Source organism: Callionymus lyra, chromosome 19 (assembly GCF_982586985.1).
Source record: "Callionymus lyra chromosome 19, fCalLyr1.hap1.1, whole genome shotgun sequence".
NCBI lineage: Eukaryota > Metazoa > Chordata > Actinopteri > Syngnathiformes > Callionymidae > Callionymus > Callionymus lyra.
The window spans coordinates 7,905,641-7,926,666 of record NC_141836.1 but is presented as its reverse complement, the minus strand read 5'-3'; the positions used below and the strand labels follow the sequence as shown (position 1 = coordinate 7,926,666).

The 21,026-nt window shown below is 40.1% G+C and overlaps 2 protein-coding genes and 3 long non-coding RNA genes across 5 annotated transcripts; 1 reads left to right on the top strand and 4 right to left on the bottom strand.

Annotated features, from left to right (window-relative positions):
- Nucleotides 1-4,139: 4,139 nt before the first annotated feature.
- On the top strand, nucleotides 4,140-6,103 carry LOC148059290 (uncharacterized). Its single transcript, XR_015709365.1, has 4 exons — nucleotides 4,140-4,200; nucleotides 5,624-5,780; nucleotides 5,841-5,914; nucleotides 5,985-6,103. It is a non-coding gene; the product is annotated as an uncharacterized LOC148059290 (long non-coding RNA).
- Nucleotides 6,104-9,008: 2,905 nt separating this feature from the next.
- On the bottom strand, nucleotides 9,009-11,828 carry LOC148059289 (uncharacterized). Its single transcript, XR_015709351.1, has 3 exons — nucleotides 11,705-11,828; nucleotides 9,358-9,422; nucleotides 9,009-9,195 (listed from the first exon to the last, which is right to left on the bottom strand). It is a non-coding gene; the product is annotated as an uncharacterized LOC148059289 (long non-coding RNA).
- Nucleotides 11,829-12,449: 621 nt separating this feature from the next.
- Nucleotides 12,450-12,827, bottom strand: LOC148059288 (uncharacterized). Its single transcript, XR_015709352.1, has 2 exons — nucleotides 12,765-12,827; nucleotides 12,450-12,569 (listed from the first exon to the last, which is right to left on the bottom strand). It is a non-coding gene; the product is annotated as an uncharacterized LOC148059288 (long non-coding RNA).
- Nucleotides 12,828-12,876: 49 nt separating this feature from the next.
- On the bottom strand, nucleotides 12,877-14,436 carry LOC148059287 (tripartite motif-containing protein 16-like; the record flags this gene model as incomplete). Its single annotated transcript, XM_087781436.1, has 1 exon — nucleotides 12,877-14,436. A coding segment is annotated over exon 1 (1,560 nt), but the record flags the coding sequence as incomplete, so codon positions are not given.
- Nucleotides 14,437-15,171: 735 nt separating this feature from the next.
- Nucleotides 15,172-20,666, bottom strand: usp21 (ubiquitin specific peptidase 21). Its single transcript, XM_087781435.1, has 12 exons — nucleotides 20,478-20,666; nucleotides 19,402-19,458; nucleotides 19,200-19,317; nucleotides 19,033-19,147; nucleotides 17,266-17,385; nucleotides 16,346-16,410; nucleotides 16,103-16,284; nucleotides 15,969-16,047; nucleotides 15,780-15,887; nucleotides 15,610-15,724; nucleotides 15,431-15,548; nucleotides 15,172-15,314 (listed from the first exon to the last, which is right to left on the bottom strand). Exons 1-11 carry the CDS (start codon nucleotides 20,664-20,666, stop codon nucleotides 15,461-15,463), a joined length of 1,236 nt encoding a protein of 411 aa, XP_087637561.1. The 3' UTR covers nucleotides 15,172-15,314; nucleotides 15,431-15,460.
- Nucleotides 20,667-21,026: the final 360 nt, after the last annotated feature.

Genomic DNA, 21,026 nt, shown 5'->3' with positions numbered 1-21,026 from the left:
CTCTCGAAGGAAGTCTGACGGCCTTGTCACGGAAGGTGGAATTCGAACCTACGATTGATCTACGGGCAAAACCTACGGACAATATCCACAAGCATTAATAAAGTATAAAACAAACTATACAGTAACACAGATAAAAAGACGAATCTTCCAGGAATGACGTCTTGAAATGAAATTGTGCTCATCTACTCTCACTTTCTAAATATGTTGAGACTGATGAAGATGGTTCATAATTGTTTTGTTTATACAGTTGTTTTCTACTATAATGGAGGTAAACGCACTGACCTGTCACTCAACTGAATATGTGTTGAGGACAGACGAAGAAGAAGAATGTTGTCCAAAGTGTATCCCGGGTAAGATCCAGTCTTGGTCCTTGACTTTGTTTGAGGTTCAGACTTACAACAATGAAGAAAGAAACATGTTGACAGTGGTCAATTATTTTGTATGTAAGAACTGATTTTCCTTTTCAGTATTTTTAATCTAACTCATTAAAATTATTTTATTACAGTGCAATTGTTACCTACCTACGTTTAAATATGTTTAATTCATAATGAATCCGATTCTAGTCTGAATCTTGTTTAATAACATTTGACTCTATTTAGGAAATTGGAAATTTGGAAAAACTAATGCAGGTGTATGAAAGAGACGGACCAGCAGCCGAAAGAAGCTGAAGCTGCTGCCCCCGTGACAAGAATCCAGATAAACAGACAAGAGAGAAACAGCAGACGTTGAATATGAACTGAGTCAGTGTGAATGTCTGTGGTGGAAGTTCACAACTGAACAGTATTTGACATTTTTTTAAATGCTGTGAAATGGACACGAGGATATTAAAGGAGATTAAAGTAGAATTATCTGTTCAGTGAACATAACATATTTCTGGTTGTTTTCATTTGCATGTGTGTGTATCTTAGTCTGTGATACAGAAAACATCCAGTTTCTGTCAAACCTTTCATTAATCTCATAAATGGCTGATCATTTAAACATCAGCCAGGTTTGAGGATGTACTTCACTCCACAGCCGTCAGGAATGAGACGCTTCTCTGCCATCATTTCATCAAAGTCACAAGCATTGAACTTGGTGAAGCCGTACTTCTTGGAGATGTGGATCTACACAGAAATATTTGACTGATTCAGCAGAACTCATTTTCATAGAACAAGATCCAACATTGTTAAACAGTGATTTAGCAGATAGAGAGACACGTGTATCCTAACATAGGAACTTAATGCACTGGTGACTAAAAAGAAGGTAAAGTAAAAACAATATAACAATTCCTGTTTGGTAAATGTACATTTTGTTGGACCTGTCACTTAGACTGCTTTAAGAGCTTGACACCCCTGACTCTCCAGGATATTCAAGAAGCTGCAGGTTCAGAACAAACAACGTTTTGAATGTTCTCAGAGAAACGAGGAAGAAGAACAGGTGTGTAGCAGGTGTTGGTTGATGGAGGATGAGAACCAGCATGTCAAAGGGTTAAACATTTCTTTTCTGTATTAAGTGTCTCAAACGATCAGGAGCAAAGAGTGTCGACATGTTAATGATTTATTCTAATAGAAATTAAACACATTTTATTTTCAAATAAATTAAGAGACTAACCATTAAATTGTATTTTGAGTTCAATTATTGCTGCAAAGGTATGTTTTTAAGTGTGTGTGTGTATGTTATAGACGAATAGAATCCAGATCACATTGATATAGAAGGTCAATGATCATTAATACCTGTTGAGGACAGACAAAGGTGAAAAGTCTTGTCCAGGTGTATCACAGGTAAGATCCAGTCTTACGAGAGAAAGTAGAGAAAACACGTTTCCAAAATGTATATTATAACATGAACCTTCATTTATTTGTCAATCAGTCAGAATAATATAGTTTGAAAGAATGAATTTAATATTATTTAACATAATTGATCGTAATAAACGTACGTAACGTTTGTGGTAGACTTGTGTAACTACAATCAATTTAGTTTAGCAATTTCTTCGTTTTAAAAATAAATATCTGCGTCTATCAGATAACAAGCCCGTCATAATGCAGTGCAGTGTTTTAAACTAAAAAACATACAAATAAAAATAGAATATTCGTGTATTATAATCATCGTATTAAAAACAAACAAAAAAACACAAAATTCACCCCAAAAATAAATACATCAATACAGACAAAATACAACACATTCCAAACACACTGCAGAGAAACTGTCCAAGATAAAAACTCTGCTTCCTCCATGTGACTCAGAAAAAACACGTTTAATTTTTCACGAAGAAAATGATATTAATGATAAATACTTGCATCAGAAATATTACAAAACGACTTGGAACAAAAGAAAGTATTAATTAAATAGATGCAATAAGGTTTACATTGTAAAATAAGTCACAACAAATATTAGATCTTGTTGTGCATTAACACAAACATAACAAACTGAAAGAATGGAATAACTGGCAATTTACTCAGTTATGCAGCGATCAAGGGTTTAGTCTTGAAATCTGACTTTAATATTGATTAAATTAAAGGGTTAATCTTGACCCCTATATACGTAAATTCATTTATGTGTTATTAATGGACTCTTTATGATTAGATTTGACCTTTATTCACTTAAAGAATGATACAAAAAGACACAATATAGAATTAAACAAGTATTTGAAGCTTGTTTGACAAAAAAAAAAATCTAGAGACACAACTTTAATGACATTTTTTAATGAAAACACACAGTACAGCACATTTATTAACCAACATTTTTTTTGTTACACGTCTTTTATAAAAAATAAAAATAAAACATTCTAATGACTGTATGATCCACGATTCTGTCTTTATTTACTTAAATGTTGTTGTGTTAAATTAATCAACTAAGAAAAGAAACAAGAGAGCAGTAAGTGTAGCTACAAAAGATAAGAATAGAAAAGTAAAAAAATGGAGATGAAAAAACAAACAAGACCAAATGAGAATGAATCAATGGAACAATGTGATTTTATAGTTTACTTTCTTCACATCTTTGTCTTTTTTTTTAATAAACCAATAAACTACAGAACATGTGATCAGTAGAACGATCATAATCACAGCAATAATAATTCCAGCCACTCCTCCTGGTGTCAAACATACAGAGTCAGAAGAAATAGTTCCTTCTCGTAGATATGTTGAACATCTACAAAGACAAGTGGAGACAGTTTAGAAGAAAACATCTGGAGCAAACATTTGTGAAGCTTCACTCACTGTTTGTGATCCTGACATGACGTGAACGTTCCATTTGAAAATGTTCCTTCAAAAACAAATGTATCACATTAAGAACAAAGTGGATCTAAACTGTAGCTATTTATTAGCCTTTTATCTTGATGCAAAATCTGTCAAAAGCGTGTGAGAACCTGAAGTCAAATCATAGGTTCGAATCCCAGGGTTTACAGAGAGTCACTTAGAAGGGGCTTCTTGCTAGTGGTTGAAAAATGGGGTCTCAATCTGTTATACTCACAAAAAAGTTGAATGAGATGAAAGAAAAAAAAGACTCGTATTGTAAACCCTTATTCATTAAGAGTTGAGCCAGTAATGAATAAGACATGTATTTAAATGGGTAGTATGTTAAAAAGGTATGCTGTGATTATAATAAATAAGTTGGAATTGATAGTTTCATCAATTTTCATACATTTTTAATTGTCAATATAAATAAAACAACACAGCTAATAAATACAAACGCTTTTTTTTTTTCTCAAACTTTGATTATAATTTGTCTTTCACTTCAGTTGAACTACGTGGGTTCAAATGACTCAGTTACGAACAACGTTTCGTAGATTATTTAGTAAATGATTCTTTCATAATAAGAAGTTTACATTATTTTAAACCTTTAAACAACCTTTGAAATATCTTTCACTTCCGTCCAAACCACGTACAGAATCAACTATATTTTTCATTGTTCTACGGATAATTCAAATAAGCTCAAATCTTTACGTAAATGAATAATTTTGACGTGGATTCAAATTCATCTGATCTATATAATAATTAAACATCGAAGTTTCAGCTGATTCGCAATGGACGATGTATGTTTTCTTTAATCCACCAGAGGGCGCTCTAAGAAATCACAAACCGGATGTCGTTGCCGCCAGGTTAGCTCCGCCCACCTGCGCCGTCCCAGTCACGTGACCAAACCATCTGATGCTCCAGCTTGAACAACATTGAAGATGAAAACTTCCAACATGCTCATGACCCTGGCTTACTGGGACATCTGCGGGTGAGAACGTTGACTTTCTACACAACTACAGCAGCTGAGAACCATGTTGTGAACTTAAATTCATATTAATGACGAAACTAGCGTTTATTAAAAGTCGTGATTCTATTTTATATTTATATTCATTAACTTTTGTCCTGAAGTTTGTAAATAAAACAATAGAACTGAGTCTTTCTCGTTCATGCATGTGTCGAATTAAAGTCACTTTCCCTGTAACTGTAGTCGCTGCTAATGCTAAAGCTAATGCGAACACCTGACACTAATGAGGTCAAAGGTCAGGAGCACATTATCCACACATGTGCAGAAGGTCAAATATTGTAAGGGAGAAGTTTATTCATTATTTAAGCTTTAAAGTTAGAAAAATGTTTCAAGGTTTTTACTTTTACGTTTGTTCACTTTATTTATCGCATTTAAATGTTTTTAAATCTGGTCTTAAATGTGTCAAAAAGCTTTTTAAAGGATGAGAAAGAAAAATCACTGTGTACTTGAAAATACGTTCATTTCTCACATTTATTTATTAAAGATTGAAACAAAATGAATATTGGTTTATAGAGAATGAAATGTTAATTTATAACAGGCCTGAACAAGGAACCACATGAACACAACATTATATATATATATATATATATATATATAAATGTTTTAAATGTAGACTTGATATTTGCTGAGGATAAAGAAAAGGTTTATAAGAAGTTCAGTATTTGTATCTTGGTGTCGATAATACGATAATAAGGGACTGATCAGACTTTTATGAACAACAATGTTATGAAGATGTTTAGAGCAACTCATCGTCTTCTCTGCTACACATAGAGTAGGTTTTGCAAATAAACGTGAATAAAATGATCATATATTACAACAATAAAACTGATGTAAACAAATCCAATAAACTGAATTAGTTTTGTCGTGATCCTGAAATTTGGATCATTTGATCCATTAAACATGATTTGTACTTGATTTGCACCTGTAAGTATATGAATATATATGCATTTATATATGACGTAACTCCGTTTAAAACGTCATCAAGATGGCGGATGTTTAGGGTGGTTAGTGTCCATCGAACCATGCTCAGTTTTGTGGGCGTGTTAGTACGCCAATTTAGTGTGCATGGCGCACTAAATTTCGCATACTAAGAATTGAGACGCACTAACGCACTAAAAATACTAACCTTTAGTACGCTAGTATGCGATTTGAGACACAGCAACAGACTTTGGTTTAAGTTGAACACAAAATGTTTTTGGTCCATGTTTTTTTGTTTCCCTCGTTTAAGTAAATATCTTGTTTTTTGAGGACAAAACTAGGATAACATGGTAACAAACATCTTAAAGTTGTGTTTAGTGTCTTAGAAACATCTGAATGTATTGAGACTTCACTTATTAGATTCTGTTGTTGTTGTAAACGTGTAGTTTCACTAATTTCTTCTCTTTAGTCTCCAGCTGGCTCAGCTCGTCCGCCCCCTGCTGGAGGTCACTGGTACTGGGTACGAAGAGCAGAAGTCCAGCTCTTGAGAAGATCGTGGAACATATGTGACGGAGATTAAACGTTCAAGGTCGTCATGAGATCCATGGCTCGCTAACACCACCTGTGTGAGTGTCTTCAGTCGTCCATCAACTCTGGTTTGGTCCTAATGTCTCCTTCCTGAACAGGTGGTGAGACTGAAGAGGAGAAGGTGTGCGAGGACATGATGGAGAAGCAGGTGATGGACTTCAGGAACATCTGGGTGAGGATGAGCTTCTGTGACTGTTGTATTTGACCTGCAGAGTTGTGACGTCCTCTGTTCTCCACCACAGGAGCATCTGAAGCTGCTGCATGGAGAACCTGAGGAGTCTTCACACTTTTCTTCAACTTCCTGGGTGACAGGAAGTGGTTCGATGAAGATCAAGTATCCCTCACTTGATCTTCATGGAACCACTTCCTGTTTGGGGAGGAGGGGGTATAGTGGGGGCCGCAGAGGGGGGAGGAGAGACCAATTTTTGATGCCATAGTTTTTCAGATGCAAAATAAAAGTATAACCCCCTCCTTTTGCTCTCTCGATCTTTCGGGGGAGGACACGGCCCTACTACCCCGACTCGCGCCCGGTTTGGTTTGCTTCAGCTCCCCGAGTGAAGGGTGGGATTCGAACCCTGAGCTTGTGAGGCTCAGAGAACCGCCAGTCGGTTGATCTCACCACTACACTAGATCACCTTCACAGCAAATATTTTCGTTTTGTTCTATTTGACCTTCACTCTCAGTCAAAATCTCAAAACTAAGGCAGCAGCTGGGTCTTGAACCCATGACCTCTGGTTGTTCATGCAGAGAGTCCGACCACTAGACTAGATCACCTTCACTCTTAATTTTTTGGTTTTGTTCTATTTGACCTTCACTCTCAGTCAAAATCTCAAAACTAAGGTAGCAGCTGGGCCTTGAACCCATTACCTCTGGTTGTTTGTGCAGAGAGTCTGACCACTAGACTAGATCACCTTCACTCTTTATTTTTTATGTTTTGGTTTTGTTCTATTTGACCTTCACTCTCAGTCAAAATCTCAAAACTAAGGTAGCAGCTGGGCCTTGAACCCATTACCTCTGGTTGTTTGTGCAGAGAGTCTGACCACTAGACTAGATCACCTTCACTCTTTATTTTTTATGTTTTGGTTTTGTTCTATTTGACCTTCACTCTCAGTCAAAATCTCAAAACTAAGGTAGAAGCTGGGTCTTGAACGCATGGCCTCTGGTTGTTCATGGAGAGAGTCCACCCACTAGACTAGATCACCTTCACTCTTAATTTTTTGGTTTTGTTCTATTTGACCTTCACTTTCAGTCAAAATCTCAAAACTAAGGCAGCAGCTGGGTCTTGAACCCATGACCTCTGGTTGTTCATGCAGAGAGTCCGACCACTGGACTAGATCACCTTCACAGCTAAAATTTTGGTTTTGTTCTATTTGACCTTCACTTGCAGTCAAAATCTCAAAACTAAGGCAGCAGCTGGGTCTTGAACCCATGACCTGTGGTTGTTCATGCAGAGAGTCCAACCACTAGACTAGATCACCTTCACTCTTAATTTTTTGGTTTTGTTCTATTTGACCTTCACTCTCAGTCAAAATCTCAAAACTAAGGTAGCAGCTGAATACAGCCAGGTCTTGAACCCGTTACCTTTGGTTGACTATGCAGAGAGTCAAACAACTAGACTAGATCACCTTCATGCTTTGTTTTTTGGTTTTGTTCTATTTGACCTTCACTTGCAGTCAAAATCTCAAAACTGAGGCAGCAGCTGGGTCTTGAACCCATGACCTCTGTTTGTTCATGCAGAGAGTCAAACAACTAGACTAGATCACCTTCATGCTTTGTTTTTTGGTTTTGTTCTATTTGACCTTCACTCTCAGTCAAAATCTCAAAACTAAGGCATCAGCTGGGTCTTGAACTCATGACCTCTGTTTGTTCATGCAGAGAGTCAAACCACTAGACTAGATCACCTTCATGCTTTGTTCTTTGGTTTTGTATTATTTGACCTTCACTCTCAGTCAAACTGTCAAGACTAAAAATAGAGCAAGGCCTTGAACCCAAGACCTTTGGTTGTCTATGCAGAGAGTGCTACCACTGGACTAGATCACCTTCACAGCTAATGTTTTGGTTTTGTTCTATTTGACCTTCACTCGCAGTCAAAATCTCAAAATTAAGGCAGCAGCTTGGTCTTGAACCCATGACCTCTGGTTGTTCATGGAGAGAGTCCAAACACTAGACTAGATCACCTTCACACTTTGTTTTTTGGTTTTGTTTTATTTGACCTTCACTCTCAGTCAAAATCTCAAAACTAAGGTAGCAGCTGGGTCTTGAACCAACGACCTCTGGTTGTTCATGCAGAGAGTCAAACCGCTGGACTAGATCACCTTCACTGTTCATTTTTTGGTTTTGTTCTATTTGACCTTCACTCTCAGTCAAAATCTCAAAACTAAGGCAGCAGCTGGGTCTTGAACCAATGCCCTCTGGTTGTTCGAGGAGAGAGTCAAACCACTAGACTAGATCACCTCACAATTCATTTTTTTGGTTTTGTTTTATTTGACCTTCACTGTCAGTCAAAATATAAGACTAAAGAGAGACATTGAACCCAAGACCTACGGATGACAATGAAGAGAGTCTGACCACTTCACTAGATCACCTTCCAACTTAAGATTTTCGGTTTTGTTCTATTTGACCTTCACTCTTGGTCAAAAAATCTAGACTAAAGTAGCAGCTGGGTCTTGAACCCAAGACCTCTGGCTGCTCAAGCCAAGAATTTAGCGAATACGCTAGATCAACTAGACTCTGTTTAGTTGCGTTTGGACGCCTTTGACCTTCACTCTTGTAAATCTGTTGGTAGAGAAGTAAGGAACTTGCAGAGATTTTGCCAGTGAGCTAATTCACCACATAGATGTCTTTCTGCAAACTTTTCTTTCCCAACAATTCAATAGTTGATGAAAATTTGAGTGAAATGAAGGATTTGAACCGGTAGCTGTCCTGCACCTCCACTCTGAGATGCAGATGTTAGTCACAATGAGGTTTTCAGCAACACAAGTGAATTTTCGATTCTAATATTTGTCCAACTAACATGAACAAATCCGATTGTTAAAATGTACCAGACAGGGACTTGAACTCACGACCCACCGAGCATTGAGCAGAGACTACACTATCAGACCACAGGAGGTCATGAGCTCAATAAGAATTCTTATGCTCATGTCCTCAAATAAGATTGAGAACCTACATGAAGATTCAAATGCTGCACCTTTCTAAAATAAGATAGAACATTATATACATTTTCAGCTTTTATTTTTTGTTTACTGATCAAACCAGTTCCGCGATTGTCCAGTAGATGTCGTCACGTTGAACAAGATATGTACTATGGGGTGGTTTTTTTTGGAACAAAAAGTATTGAGAAAATGTTTCCTTGACAACCAGACGACGAACAAGCAGCTGTGGATGGAAGTCGAACGTGTGACGAGGCTGATGCTCCTGCTGGGCTGCAGTGGTCAGTGGCTGCCCCGGACTTAACTCCACGTCATGTTGTGAAACACACACCAGTTCATTTCTCACAATCCAGCAACAACAATAGAAAACATTACAAAACATGAACTAAAAATATTGTATTTAAGAATTAAAGTGTTTAATTTATTCTCATTAATACATATTTCTGGAGCATTAAAATAAACCCACCTGCAGTTGTTGGTCTGTGTCGGTACCATAGAGCGCCGCCTGCTGGACAGGTGCTGCAAGACACCCTAGTGTTTGAGGAGAACGCATCATTTTTTAAAATAGAAGTTTCCACATGTCGGAGAATCTCTACTTTTAGTCAGAAATATTGATTCGAGGATTTTTGAGGCTGAACCACCAAAAAAAAACAAAAACATATTGTGTTGAACTCACGACTCCATTTCCAGGTGCAGTGTTTGTCCACTAGATGGCAGTCGAGTCACAAGAACCTCTTATTTTGCTTCTCTGCCCTTTATTTGGGATTTTTATCCGGATTCGCTCCGTATTTTTTTCAAATCTTATTAATGGATGGATGACAATATAAGCAGATTTATTTGGGAAAAACGAACTGAGTAGGGACAGGGTCGGCCCTCCCTGTAGGTGGACTACGTTTCAATTCACCCTGGTGTTATAAATGTGTCTTTAACGTCAATCAAATGTGTTTATGCTGATTTTCAGTTGTGTATTTAATTCAAGTTGACATGTTTTTCTTTTTACCATGACAACACAATAATACAAGAGAGTGTCTGATTTAGTGAATGAAAGTATCTTCTCTCGTTCTTTACCTTGAAAATATATGATAAATCTCAGATGAAAACTCATGAAGATTTGTTCTTGTGGTGACGAGAGTAAATAATGAAATAAATATAAATGGAATCAAATTAGATTAAATAACATGGATTACACAAGTGTCATTAAAAATGAATAATTATTAAAAAATATATAATAATAATAATCTCTATTTATATAGCGCCTTTCTAGACCAGTATGTTTAAAAAATAATCAATTAAATTGAGACGAGTAGAAAATTAATAAAATTAAAACAAAATAAAACAAAATTTCTGATCCGGGCAGGAGACATGTATACATTAATAAAGTTTATTTAAAAAGTTTTAATTCAAGGGTCAAATAATATTAGCGGTGCTGTGTTACATAACATATTTTTTCATTTTACTTTTTTTTCCATTTAAAAATGGGTGAAACACAGATATTTATACTTACTTATAACATATTATGTTCTTCACAAAGTATATATTACTGAATTGTACTTGAAAACGTTATTATGTCCTGTTTCTGATTGTTATTCGTGAAGTACTACATAGTTGTTTGTTTTATTTTATTTTATTATAAAGCAACTATAGGGCTACTCAGAACATAGAACCTAATTTCACAATAATTAATTTTAAATGATGAGAATTCCCATAATGCTCTGCAACAATTACAAGTTTTACAATATTTGTTTCTTCAGAAATAAACCTTACATTTTTATTGTATTGTGTTGCTGATAAAACAGGTCAGTTGTTGTGAGTTTTACCAACCAAAAAAAAGTCTAGTTAGTGAGTGTAGTAACTTGATATGGAGGTACTGCATAAGTGACATGAATTTGGTGACCATCAGCGCTTTCAATACGTTCATATTACAACGTTTTTATGAAAGAATTTAGAAGAAATTAATAAGAACTAATTAGTAAAGTAACATGATATGGATGATTGTGACAACATGTGCTGCCCATAACAGTTGTAATAAAAAAAAATGGGTAATGAATAGTGCATTTAATATATATATGAAGGTTAGTCATTTGTGGAAAAAATACGTTTGAAAGAAAGCCTGCTGGTTAAAATCAGACAACACATGTTTTTGTCGTTTGAGGGCGCTGTTGTCACTAAACCTGCAGGTGTCAAGTTATTAATGCAAGTAACTTGTTATTTATACTCACCATTAACGTGTAAAGTAAAAGGAGAGATAACTTTTTAAGTCACTGGCATAACCCCCTCCTTCTGTCTCTTGAGCTTCCGGGGGGAGGACACAGACCCTCCACCCTGGCTCGCACCCCCGGTTTGATTTGATCCAGATCCCCGGCGACAGGTGAGAATTGAAGCATTACGCGCACTTAAGGGTTGTTCATCTCACCACTACACCAGATCACCTTCACAGCAAATCTTTTCTTTTCGTTTCGTTCTATTTGACCTTCAAAACCTGGTCAAAATCTCAAGACAAGAGTAACAGGTAGGTTTTGAACCCAAGACCTCTGGATGTCCACACAGAGAGTGCTACCACTGCACTACAGCTCGACTCTGTTTGAGTTCGTTTGGACGCCTTTGACCTTCACTCTGGTAAATCTGAGCATAGATTCAAAGGGTCTCTTGATCAGTTGAACGAATCCCACCCTTCACTCAAGGGAGCAAACCAGACCGGGCGTGAGTTGGGGTTCTAGGGCCGTGTCTCCCCCGAAAGATGAAGAGAGCAAAAGGAGGGGTTTTTTTATTTTGCAGATCGTAACATAACAATTTTATCTCTTCTGCAGACACACCTGATCTCCCACAGGAAGTGGTTCGATGGTTCAAGTCACAGACACTCCATCGAACCACTTCCTGTCGTCCAGGAAGTTGAAAAGACTCCTCAGGTTCTCCATGCAGCAGCGTCCGATGGTCCTGTGGTGGAGAACAGGTCAAAGGTCAAATACGACAGTCACAGCAGCAGATCCTCACCCTGAAGTCCATGTTCTCCTTGATTCTCACACGCACACATGCGCGCGCACGTTCATTGGGAATCATCTGAAACTTCCTCGTTTAATTGATCTTTTAAATAATATATTGAAACACTTTGAAGGATTTAAAGGAAACAAAAATGTTAATTTTCTGCGATGATTAGGTTAAAAAACATTGTATTCAACTTAAATCAGTGTTTGTGTTGCTATAAACAACTTTCTTGTTCGCTTCTCATTTAAATGCGGCTCCGAGACCTGTAGTAATCACAGCGCCCTCAAACGGCAGTGATGCGTAACAACAAGGAAGTATTTCATTATTTTCATTCATGTTTATTCATAAACAGATAAAAACAAACACCAGAAATCATTTTTCATGCCAAACATTTTGAATTAAACAGTAACAAAATATTTCAATTGAAAAGAAAACAGAGCCCGAACGTCTGAAACATAAAGTAATTGATACTCAAAACGAAAATAAAATAGAAAAACAACCAGAAATAAAATGACTTTGACGAACATCATTTACAATAAAACATATTTGTTACATGTTGATGTCTTTCTGTAAAGGTTTTTGTGTGTGTGTGTGTGTGTGTGTGTGTGTGTGTGTGTGTGTGTGTGTGTGTGTGTGTGTAAGTAATTATTTGTCATCAACAAGATTGAACGTGATCAGTTTAAAGGTCAAAGTTATCTTCTCAGGATTGACAGGTTTGACTCTTCAGAGAAGGAGAAACACCAGATCCATCATGAACGTGTTCAGTGGAGAAGATTTAAAGAAGACTCGTCATCGTGAGTGAGAATCAAATCCCAGAGAATCGGATCAAGTCGAGTCACATGACGTCACTGTGTCTTCACTGCAGCACAAACAACAAACGTTCTCAGAGACTTTCATCCAAACATTGAAGCTTCATGTGATGATGTCACTCCTGGAGACACGATCTCACTGTCGTCTACTTCAGCTTCACAAACTCACACGAGGATGATAGATTAAAATAGACTCCAGCATGAAGAGGCTCAGTGAACCTGGTCTGGACTGTGTGGAGGAGAGTCATGGTCTCAGAGACGCTGTAGAAGGACAGAAGACCTGCAGAGTGATCCAGGTAGACCCCCACTGTGGAGGGTCTAACTCTGGAGATGGAAGTCTTGATGCTGTCGTGTATAAATGAACAACCAGAGTCGTGATAATATAAACTCCAGGATTTGTCATTATATCCAAATCCACTTTCATCTCCTGATCTGCTGATGTTCTTGTATGAAACTGCTACTTCACCATCTTCTGTTAGCTTCACCTCCCAGTAACAACGTCCAGTCAGAGACTCTTTACTCAAGACCTGAGAATATTCTATGAATCTATCTGGATGATCAGGATAAAAGTGATCGTCTCCCATGTATGTCACTTTCCTGTTTCCTTCAGACAACATCAACAATGACTGTGCAGTGTTTGGATCCAGAGTGATGTCCTGTGAGTGTGTGAGGAACTGCTCTCTCTCTGGATGGATCATCAGTGAGATGTTGGTCCACGTGTCTCTCAGAAGGTCTGCTGTCACTTCCTCAAAGCGGCGGTAAGTTTGCTCAAGGGTCGAGGAGGAGGTCGTGTCTTCCCTGACCTCTGAGAGTGAGGTTGTGTCTTCACTGACCTCTGAGTGTGAGGTCCAGTTCTGCAGGAACACGATGTGACTGTCGGTGAGTAACAGCTGCTTCAGCTCAGCATCTTTCTTCTTCAGTTTAGTAATCTCCTGCTCCAGCTGCTCCTGAAGTCCTCGGACTCGAGCGGCTTCAGTCTCCTGCAGAGATCTGACCTGCTGTTTCACGTCAGAATATGTTCTCTGGAGGATCTGGATCATCTGGTTGAGGGTCTCCAGACTGGTCTTCACTACTTCATCAGCAAAGACTCTGATCTTCTTATTCTTCTGCTGGAGCAGCTTCTCTTCCTTCTTTCTCTTCCGGATCTTCTGCTGGATCCTTCCTTGACTCTGACCCAGGTCTTTCTCTCTCTCCCTCCTCTCTGCTGCGGCCGAGACGATGTCATGATCTTTGTGTTGGTCCACACAGACAGAACAGATGAGCTGCTGATCAGAACGACAGAACATCTTCTTCTCCTCCTCCTCGTGTTCAGAGCAGATCATCTCCTGGAGCTGCTTGGACGGCTGGACCAGCTTGTGTCTCCTGAAGGCCGGAGCTTCTAGATGAGGCTGAAGATGTTCCTGACAGTAGGAGACCAGACACACCAGACAGGACTTGAGGGCTTTCGTCTTCCTCCCAGTGCAGGCGTCACAGGCCACATCTTCAGGTCCAGCAGAGCAGACGTCCTCAGCTGCTTGTTTCTTCTTACGCTCCTCCACTAGCTCGGCCAACAGGATGTTCTTCTGCAGGACAGGTCTCGGTCTGAAGCTATGTCTGCACTGAGGACACTCGTAGATGTTCTTGTCCTGCCAGTGACCTTCAACACAGGTCTTACAGTAGGTGTGTCCACATGGAAGAGCGACTGGATCCTTCATTAGATCCAGACAGATGGAACAAGAGAGAGATTCTCTGCTCAGATCAACTCTAGTCTCCATGTCTCTGCCACTGAAACTCTCCCTTCACAGCTGAACTCTTTATAGTTTCATGTTGCTGCCATAATCTGATCAACCTGTTGATTCACATGTTTAAACTTATAAAACCACCTGATGATTCAGGACAAATACCTGGACACACCTTGATTCTCACGTGTGTGTGTGTGAATATACATTTCACAAACCAGCGAATACGTCTCATATACAGGGGAAACGATTCAATAAACTGCAATATACTGTGATAGTGTAGTAACACTTTTATAACCTTACGTCTTATGAATCATTCACGTCTAGATTAATGACTTATGCTTATTAAAAACATTTACTAAAAAGGTCAATCGAACAGACAACCACTCGGTTACTAACCCAGTTAACTAACTGACTGAGCTACTGACAGACATTACTTGATGCTCAGAGTTACAAGAGTGAAGGTCAAAGGTGTCCAAACGAAACTAAACGGCATCAAAGTTGATCTAGTGAAGTGGTCGCACTCTCTGTGTGGACATCCAGAGGTCTTGGGTTCAAAACCCAGCTTCAACATCACCTATTTCTGCAGAAATAGAGGTTAACAGTTTTCTTTTTTCCAACATCAATATAAAGTGCGGTTTTCTCTCGTCTCCACCAGAGGGCGCCCTTTCTCCCGAAGAGAATAGTTCAACCTCTTGAGAAAAGAAACAAACACGATGCAGAACTTAATGCTTGAGCTCGTGAGCAGAAGCAAATGAAACCAACACAAGATCATGTTAACGCTTTATTTAGGAGAAGAGTTGAAGTGGATGTCGCTCGGAGACATGGACGGATGCGTTGCCGTGGGTTACAGTGATGACCGAGCACTGAACACAATGACCACAAGTCGGAACTATTTTGATAATAAAAAATATCTGCGGAAGAAAAAAAAAAAGATCTTTTCACTGAAATCATCTTAAAAATATCGTTGTTGTGAATATGTCATTGATTCTGATCACAAGACACGCCCCCTTGTGACGTCGCGCCTCACTTCCTGTCGCCACCGTGAGCTCAGCGTGGCTTATTCCCTGCTGGTGGCGCTGCTGCGCTGGTAGAAGAGCACGTAGGCCTGACTGCTCTGCAGCTGGTTCGGAGACACCGGAGTCACGCTGCGGAGAAACGGGAGACGGTGAGCGCCACCGGGGGGCGACGGAGGGCGGCGTGGAGCACCTGGAGTCGTTGTAGTAGCACCAGCCGTGGTCGTCGCAGCAGCACGCCGTGTAGTGACCCATGTTCACCGTCCCCACGTGGTTGCACACGGCGTACAGGTCGTACAACACGGCGCCTGAGGAGACGCAGACGTCACGACGGCGCCGTCGCCGGAACTAATGTTCGCTCACCGCAGTCGGCGGGTCCGTACGGGCCCAGGTCCAGGCCGGCGACGGGGAAGGACACGTGCACGGCGCTCTTGCTGATGGACCAGCGGGACGTGGTGAAGCGGTTCAGGTCTGGTCTCCGGGTCAAGGATGGGACGAGGGAGTCTCGAGGATACAGAAGGAGAGCGAGGACACAGTGGGGAGCAAGGATACGGAGGACGATGACGCGAGGGAACCTCTGCAGCGACAGACGCTTGGTGCTCTCGGTGTGACGGTCGCAGCGCTCGCACATCTGCAACACACGCCATGACGCCCCCTGCTGGACCCTGGGACCCGTGACCACTCACCGGAGAGTTGTCCTTGTCCAGGCGCTCCTCCTGGGAGAAGAGGTCCAGGCACTCCTTCAGGGTCACCTGGGACCGGCTCTTGGGGATGGGCAGCGAGAGGTCGCAGAAGACGTCGAAGGTGTTGGAGTAGTGCGAGCAGACGGAGCAGTGCAGCGAGCTGCGCAGCTGCCCGGAGAACAGGTCTGAGAGGAGAACGGGTTTGAGTCCAGGGCCGTCGTCCGTGGCGGACTCGAGTCTTCTTACCCACAATCCTGCTGTCGTCCTTCTCCAGGTGCTTCTTCCACATGGCTGCGGCCTCCTCGGAGATCCTGCAGAGACACGGTCCCATAACGTACTGCAACCATTACACTGGAACCTTTTTAGCTCCCAGAACCTGAGAGAACGTTCATCTGCTGAAAATGAATTTAACATTTAAACTTTTACGTTGAAATGTTTTAAATAGTTTAATTAAGTAGTTTCTACATTTAAACGTTAAATGGTTTTTGATTTTTCTTTTAAAATAATTTTACACATTGAGGTAAAAATTCTAGCGTAACAATAACAATAAATGTTCTAAATTAAATCATGTTTAATTCAAAGCTATTTAAATTTAAAATAAAACATATTAAAAAAAAAAACTTTTATTTTTGGAATTGAAATATCAAACCATGTGTAAAAAATTAATCCATTTTGAAAATATTAAAATGTTTAAATTACAAATAAATAAATAAAATGTATATATATCAATGTACAAATAAATCCAACCTTAATACATCATAATTATTGAATTAATTTATTCCAAAAATTAGTTCAAAATAATTTAGAAATCATTGCGTTTTAATAATTTATAAAATGACAAAATCTGTCAATTAATAATAAATAACTTTGAAGATATTCAAAAGTATTTAACTAAAATATATAAAAATATATTAACCATTAAATACACAAATTAATTGAAGATTTATTTGTTTTGAATGTCAAAAAAAAAAGAAAAAAGATTTCAGTAACAGAAAAAGAATAAAGTTTCAACATCTAAAATGTTCAAATATTCAATATTCTGAAGACACTGATGAACTTCCATAGAAAGAACTGAAGGATCTCTCGCTCATTTTTCATTGAACTCAAAGAGACTCTAAGAACTAAAACACTTCCAGGAACTGAAGCAGTGTTTCTAAAGTTCTCACCTGAATCTGGCATATTTCTGCTCCGGCTCTTTCACGCTCCTCCGTACGTAAGGTCTGCGGTTTATTTCCGTGTGAAGTTTGTCCAACAAGAAGCGAAGAAACTCCTGAGCGTCCTGTTGACTGAGACACACTGTGAGCAACAACCAGTGCTAGTTTAGCTAGTAACACGTATATATGTGGAGTATTGTGGAGTACTTGACTCTGGTCTTGTGATACTGCAGTAACACGTATATATGTGGAGTATTGTGGAGTACTTGACTCTGGTCTTGTGATACTGCAGTAACACGTATATATGTGGAGTATTGTGGAGTACTTGACTCTGGTCTTGTGATACTGCAGTAACACGTATATATGTGGAGTATTGTGGAGTACTTGACTCTGGTCTTGTGATACTGTAGTAACACGTATATATGTGGAGTATTGTCCAGTACTTGACTCTGGTCTTGTGATACTGCAGTAACACGTATATATGTGGAGTATTGTCCAGTACTTGACTCTGGTCTTGTGATACTGCAGTAACACGTATATATGTGTAGTATTGTCCAGTACTTGACTCTGGTCTTGTGATACTGCAGTAACACGTATATATGTGGAGTATTGTCCAGTACTTGACTCTGGTCTTGTGATACTGCAGTAACACGTATATATGTGTAGTATTGTCCAGTACTTGACTCTGGTCTTGTGATACTGTAGTAACAAGAATATATGTGTAATATTGTGGAGTACTTGACTCTGGTCTTGTGATACTGCAGTAACAAGAATATATTTGTAGTATTGTGGAGTACTTGACTCTGGTCTTGTGATACTGCAGTAACAAGAATATATGTGTAGTATTGTCCAGTACTTGACTCTGGTCTTGTGATACTGCAGTAACACGTATATATGTGTAGTATTGTCCAGTACTTGACTCTGGTCTTGTGATACTGCAGTAACACGTATATATGTGGAGTATTGTCCAGTACTTGACTCTGGTCTTGTGATACTGCAGTAACACGTATATATGTGTAGTATTGTCCAGTACTTGACTCTGGTCTTGTGATACTGTAGTAACAAGAATATATGTGTAATATTGTGGAGTACTTGACTCTGGTCTTGTGATACTGCAGTAACAAGAATATATTTGTAGTATTGTGGAGTACTTGACTCTGGTCTTGTGATACTGCAGTAACAAGAATATATGTGTAGTATTGTGGAGTACTTGACTCTGGTGTTGTGATACTGCAGTAACACAGATATATGTGTAGTATTGTCGAGTACTTGACTCTGGTCTTGTGATACTGTAGTAACAAGAATATATGTGTAATATTGTGGAGTACTTGACTCTGGTCTTGTGATACTGCAGTAACAAGGATATATGTGTAGTATTGTCGAGTACTTGACTCTGGTCTTGTGATACTGCAGTAACAAGAATATATGTGTAGTATTGTCCAGTACTTGACTCTGGTCTTGTGATACTGCAGTAACAAGTATATATGTGGAGTATTGTCCAGTACTTGACTCTGGTGTTGTGATACTGTAGTAACAAGTATTTATGTGTAGTATTGTGGAGTACTTGACTCTGGTGTTGTGATACTGTAGTAACAAGGATATATGTGTAGTATATCTGGTGTTGTAGTATTTACAGACCACATGACTCTTGACGAAGTCGTAACTGCTTTCGTTTGTTTTAAAACCAAAATATGTCCAAACATCAGCTTTAAAAGCTGCTGGAGTCACTGTATCCTCTCGTCCTCAGTCATCATTTCATGGTTCCTCTGGCCGACAAACCTGTATCCGCTGAAGTGAGGCACGGCCTCTCTGAAGAGGTTGTAGAAGCGTCGAGGGTTGACGTCTCCGCCGCAGTCGTCCTCGCTCCACAGGCAGGACAGCACCTGACAGAACGCTGGGACAGACGAGACATTAGCGAGCGGCGGCGTCAGAGTGCGGCTTCTAACCTTCCGTCAGCCGGGCCTCGTCTTTGGAGAACTTGTCGCGGCGGTGCGACTTGAGGAGGCAGTAGTCGCGCAGGTCGCAGGTGTGCGACAGACACTGGACGATGGCGTTCAGGAAGCACTGGACAGAGACAGAGTCGTTCTACGTCTCGCCACAAGATGGCGCCAACATTGAGACGCACCAGAGGGTTTTTTTTTTTCCTACCGTGTTGCCGATGTTCCTGAGGCCGACTCGCCCGCTCCCGAACGACAGCTCCTCTTTCTGAGACGACAACAGAGGTTCAGTGTGTGTGTGTGTGTGTGTGTGTGTGTGTGTGTGTGTGTGTGTGTGTGTGTGTGTGTGTGTGTGTGTGTGTGTGTGCGCGCGACAGGGATTTAGTCGTCTTATCTGGTTAACATAACAGACCTGAAGGAGGTCAGCGAAGGTCGTCATCCTATTAGGAGTGCTGACATGTGCAGGAACACGTGTGTGTGTGTGTCTGTGTGTGTAATCAAGTGTGTATTTCACACCGGATCTCACGATACCATATATTTCGATACACTTGCATTATTTCCTGAACCGGTTTAAGGTTGAATTAATTGAACTGAAAGAGGAAACATGGACAGTATCCTCTCGTCCTCAGTCATCCCTCCATCTTTCCTGACTCACATCTTCACGTTTTTTTTTCTCTCAAAATCAGAAATTTCCTTTCACTGCAAGTGTTTCTCTCGTTTCAATGCATCCGTTCGTCTCGCTCGTCCTTTTGTTCATGTAACGATAAAACGTAAAATACTTTCTGTTTTCGTTTGTTTGAAACTTGACAATCAGATTTGTCTGTCGTTCATTTCTCACATCCATCGTTCTTTCCATCATCTGTTCTCTACATCAATGGCAAGGAAGTCATTTCTCGTTCTGACATTTGGACGTCGCTTCAGTCTCACTTTCTTCTCCAGATAATGGATCATCCCTTCATCATGACCAGGAACATGCTGACTCAGCACCAACATCTGGTTCTTCACAATTAAAGCCATTCAATGTTTGACTTCCTGGATTCAGTCGCTTTTTCTTCTCCTCTTTTTAAGAGTGGATATATTTATCATTATTTTATTCATTATTATCTCAATTCTTTACTTTTTATTTTTCTATTTATGTTAAAAAAGACTGGAAAAAGGAGCTGCAGCAACAAACCCTTCATCATTTCTATTCATGTTTAAATAAAGCAACGATCCTGCAGGAGGACCAGTGATGTCGTGGAGTTCTAGAGTGACCCGGGGTCGGCGAGCGAGACACGAGTGACTGACCCGGGTGTCGGTGACCAGCAGCAGACCCATCAGCGACGTGTACAGCACCGACTGCGAGATGTCGGTGGGCTCCTTCTCGAGGCCGTTCCGGGTCACCAGGGTCCGGCACAGGTCCTGGCAGGAGCGCTCCACGTTGACCCCGCTGCTGCTGCTGCTGCTGCTGCTGCTGCTGCTGCCGGCTCCGGGCATGGCTCGAGACTCGCGGCGCGTCCCGGGACCACAGCGTCCATGCAGGACTTCACTGGGACCAGAAGAGCTTTTTAAAAGACGGAGAAACAGACACGAGAGGAAAGAACACTGACCTGGAGTCTGGTCTCGGTGCGGACACACTGTCCCGACGCCATCACCTGCTGAGCTGTGAAAAATGCATGAGGCGCCGTCTACGGTTTCACCGAGTGTGTGTGTGTGTGTGTGTGTGTGTGTGTGTGTGTGTGTGTGTGTGTGTGTGTGTGTGTGTGTGTGAGGCCGGCCTCTCTGTCATTGGTGAGTGTGTAAGAGCGAGAGGATAATCATCTCTAATCTTTCTCTCTGCAGCTCGTTCTAAACTTA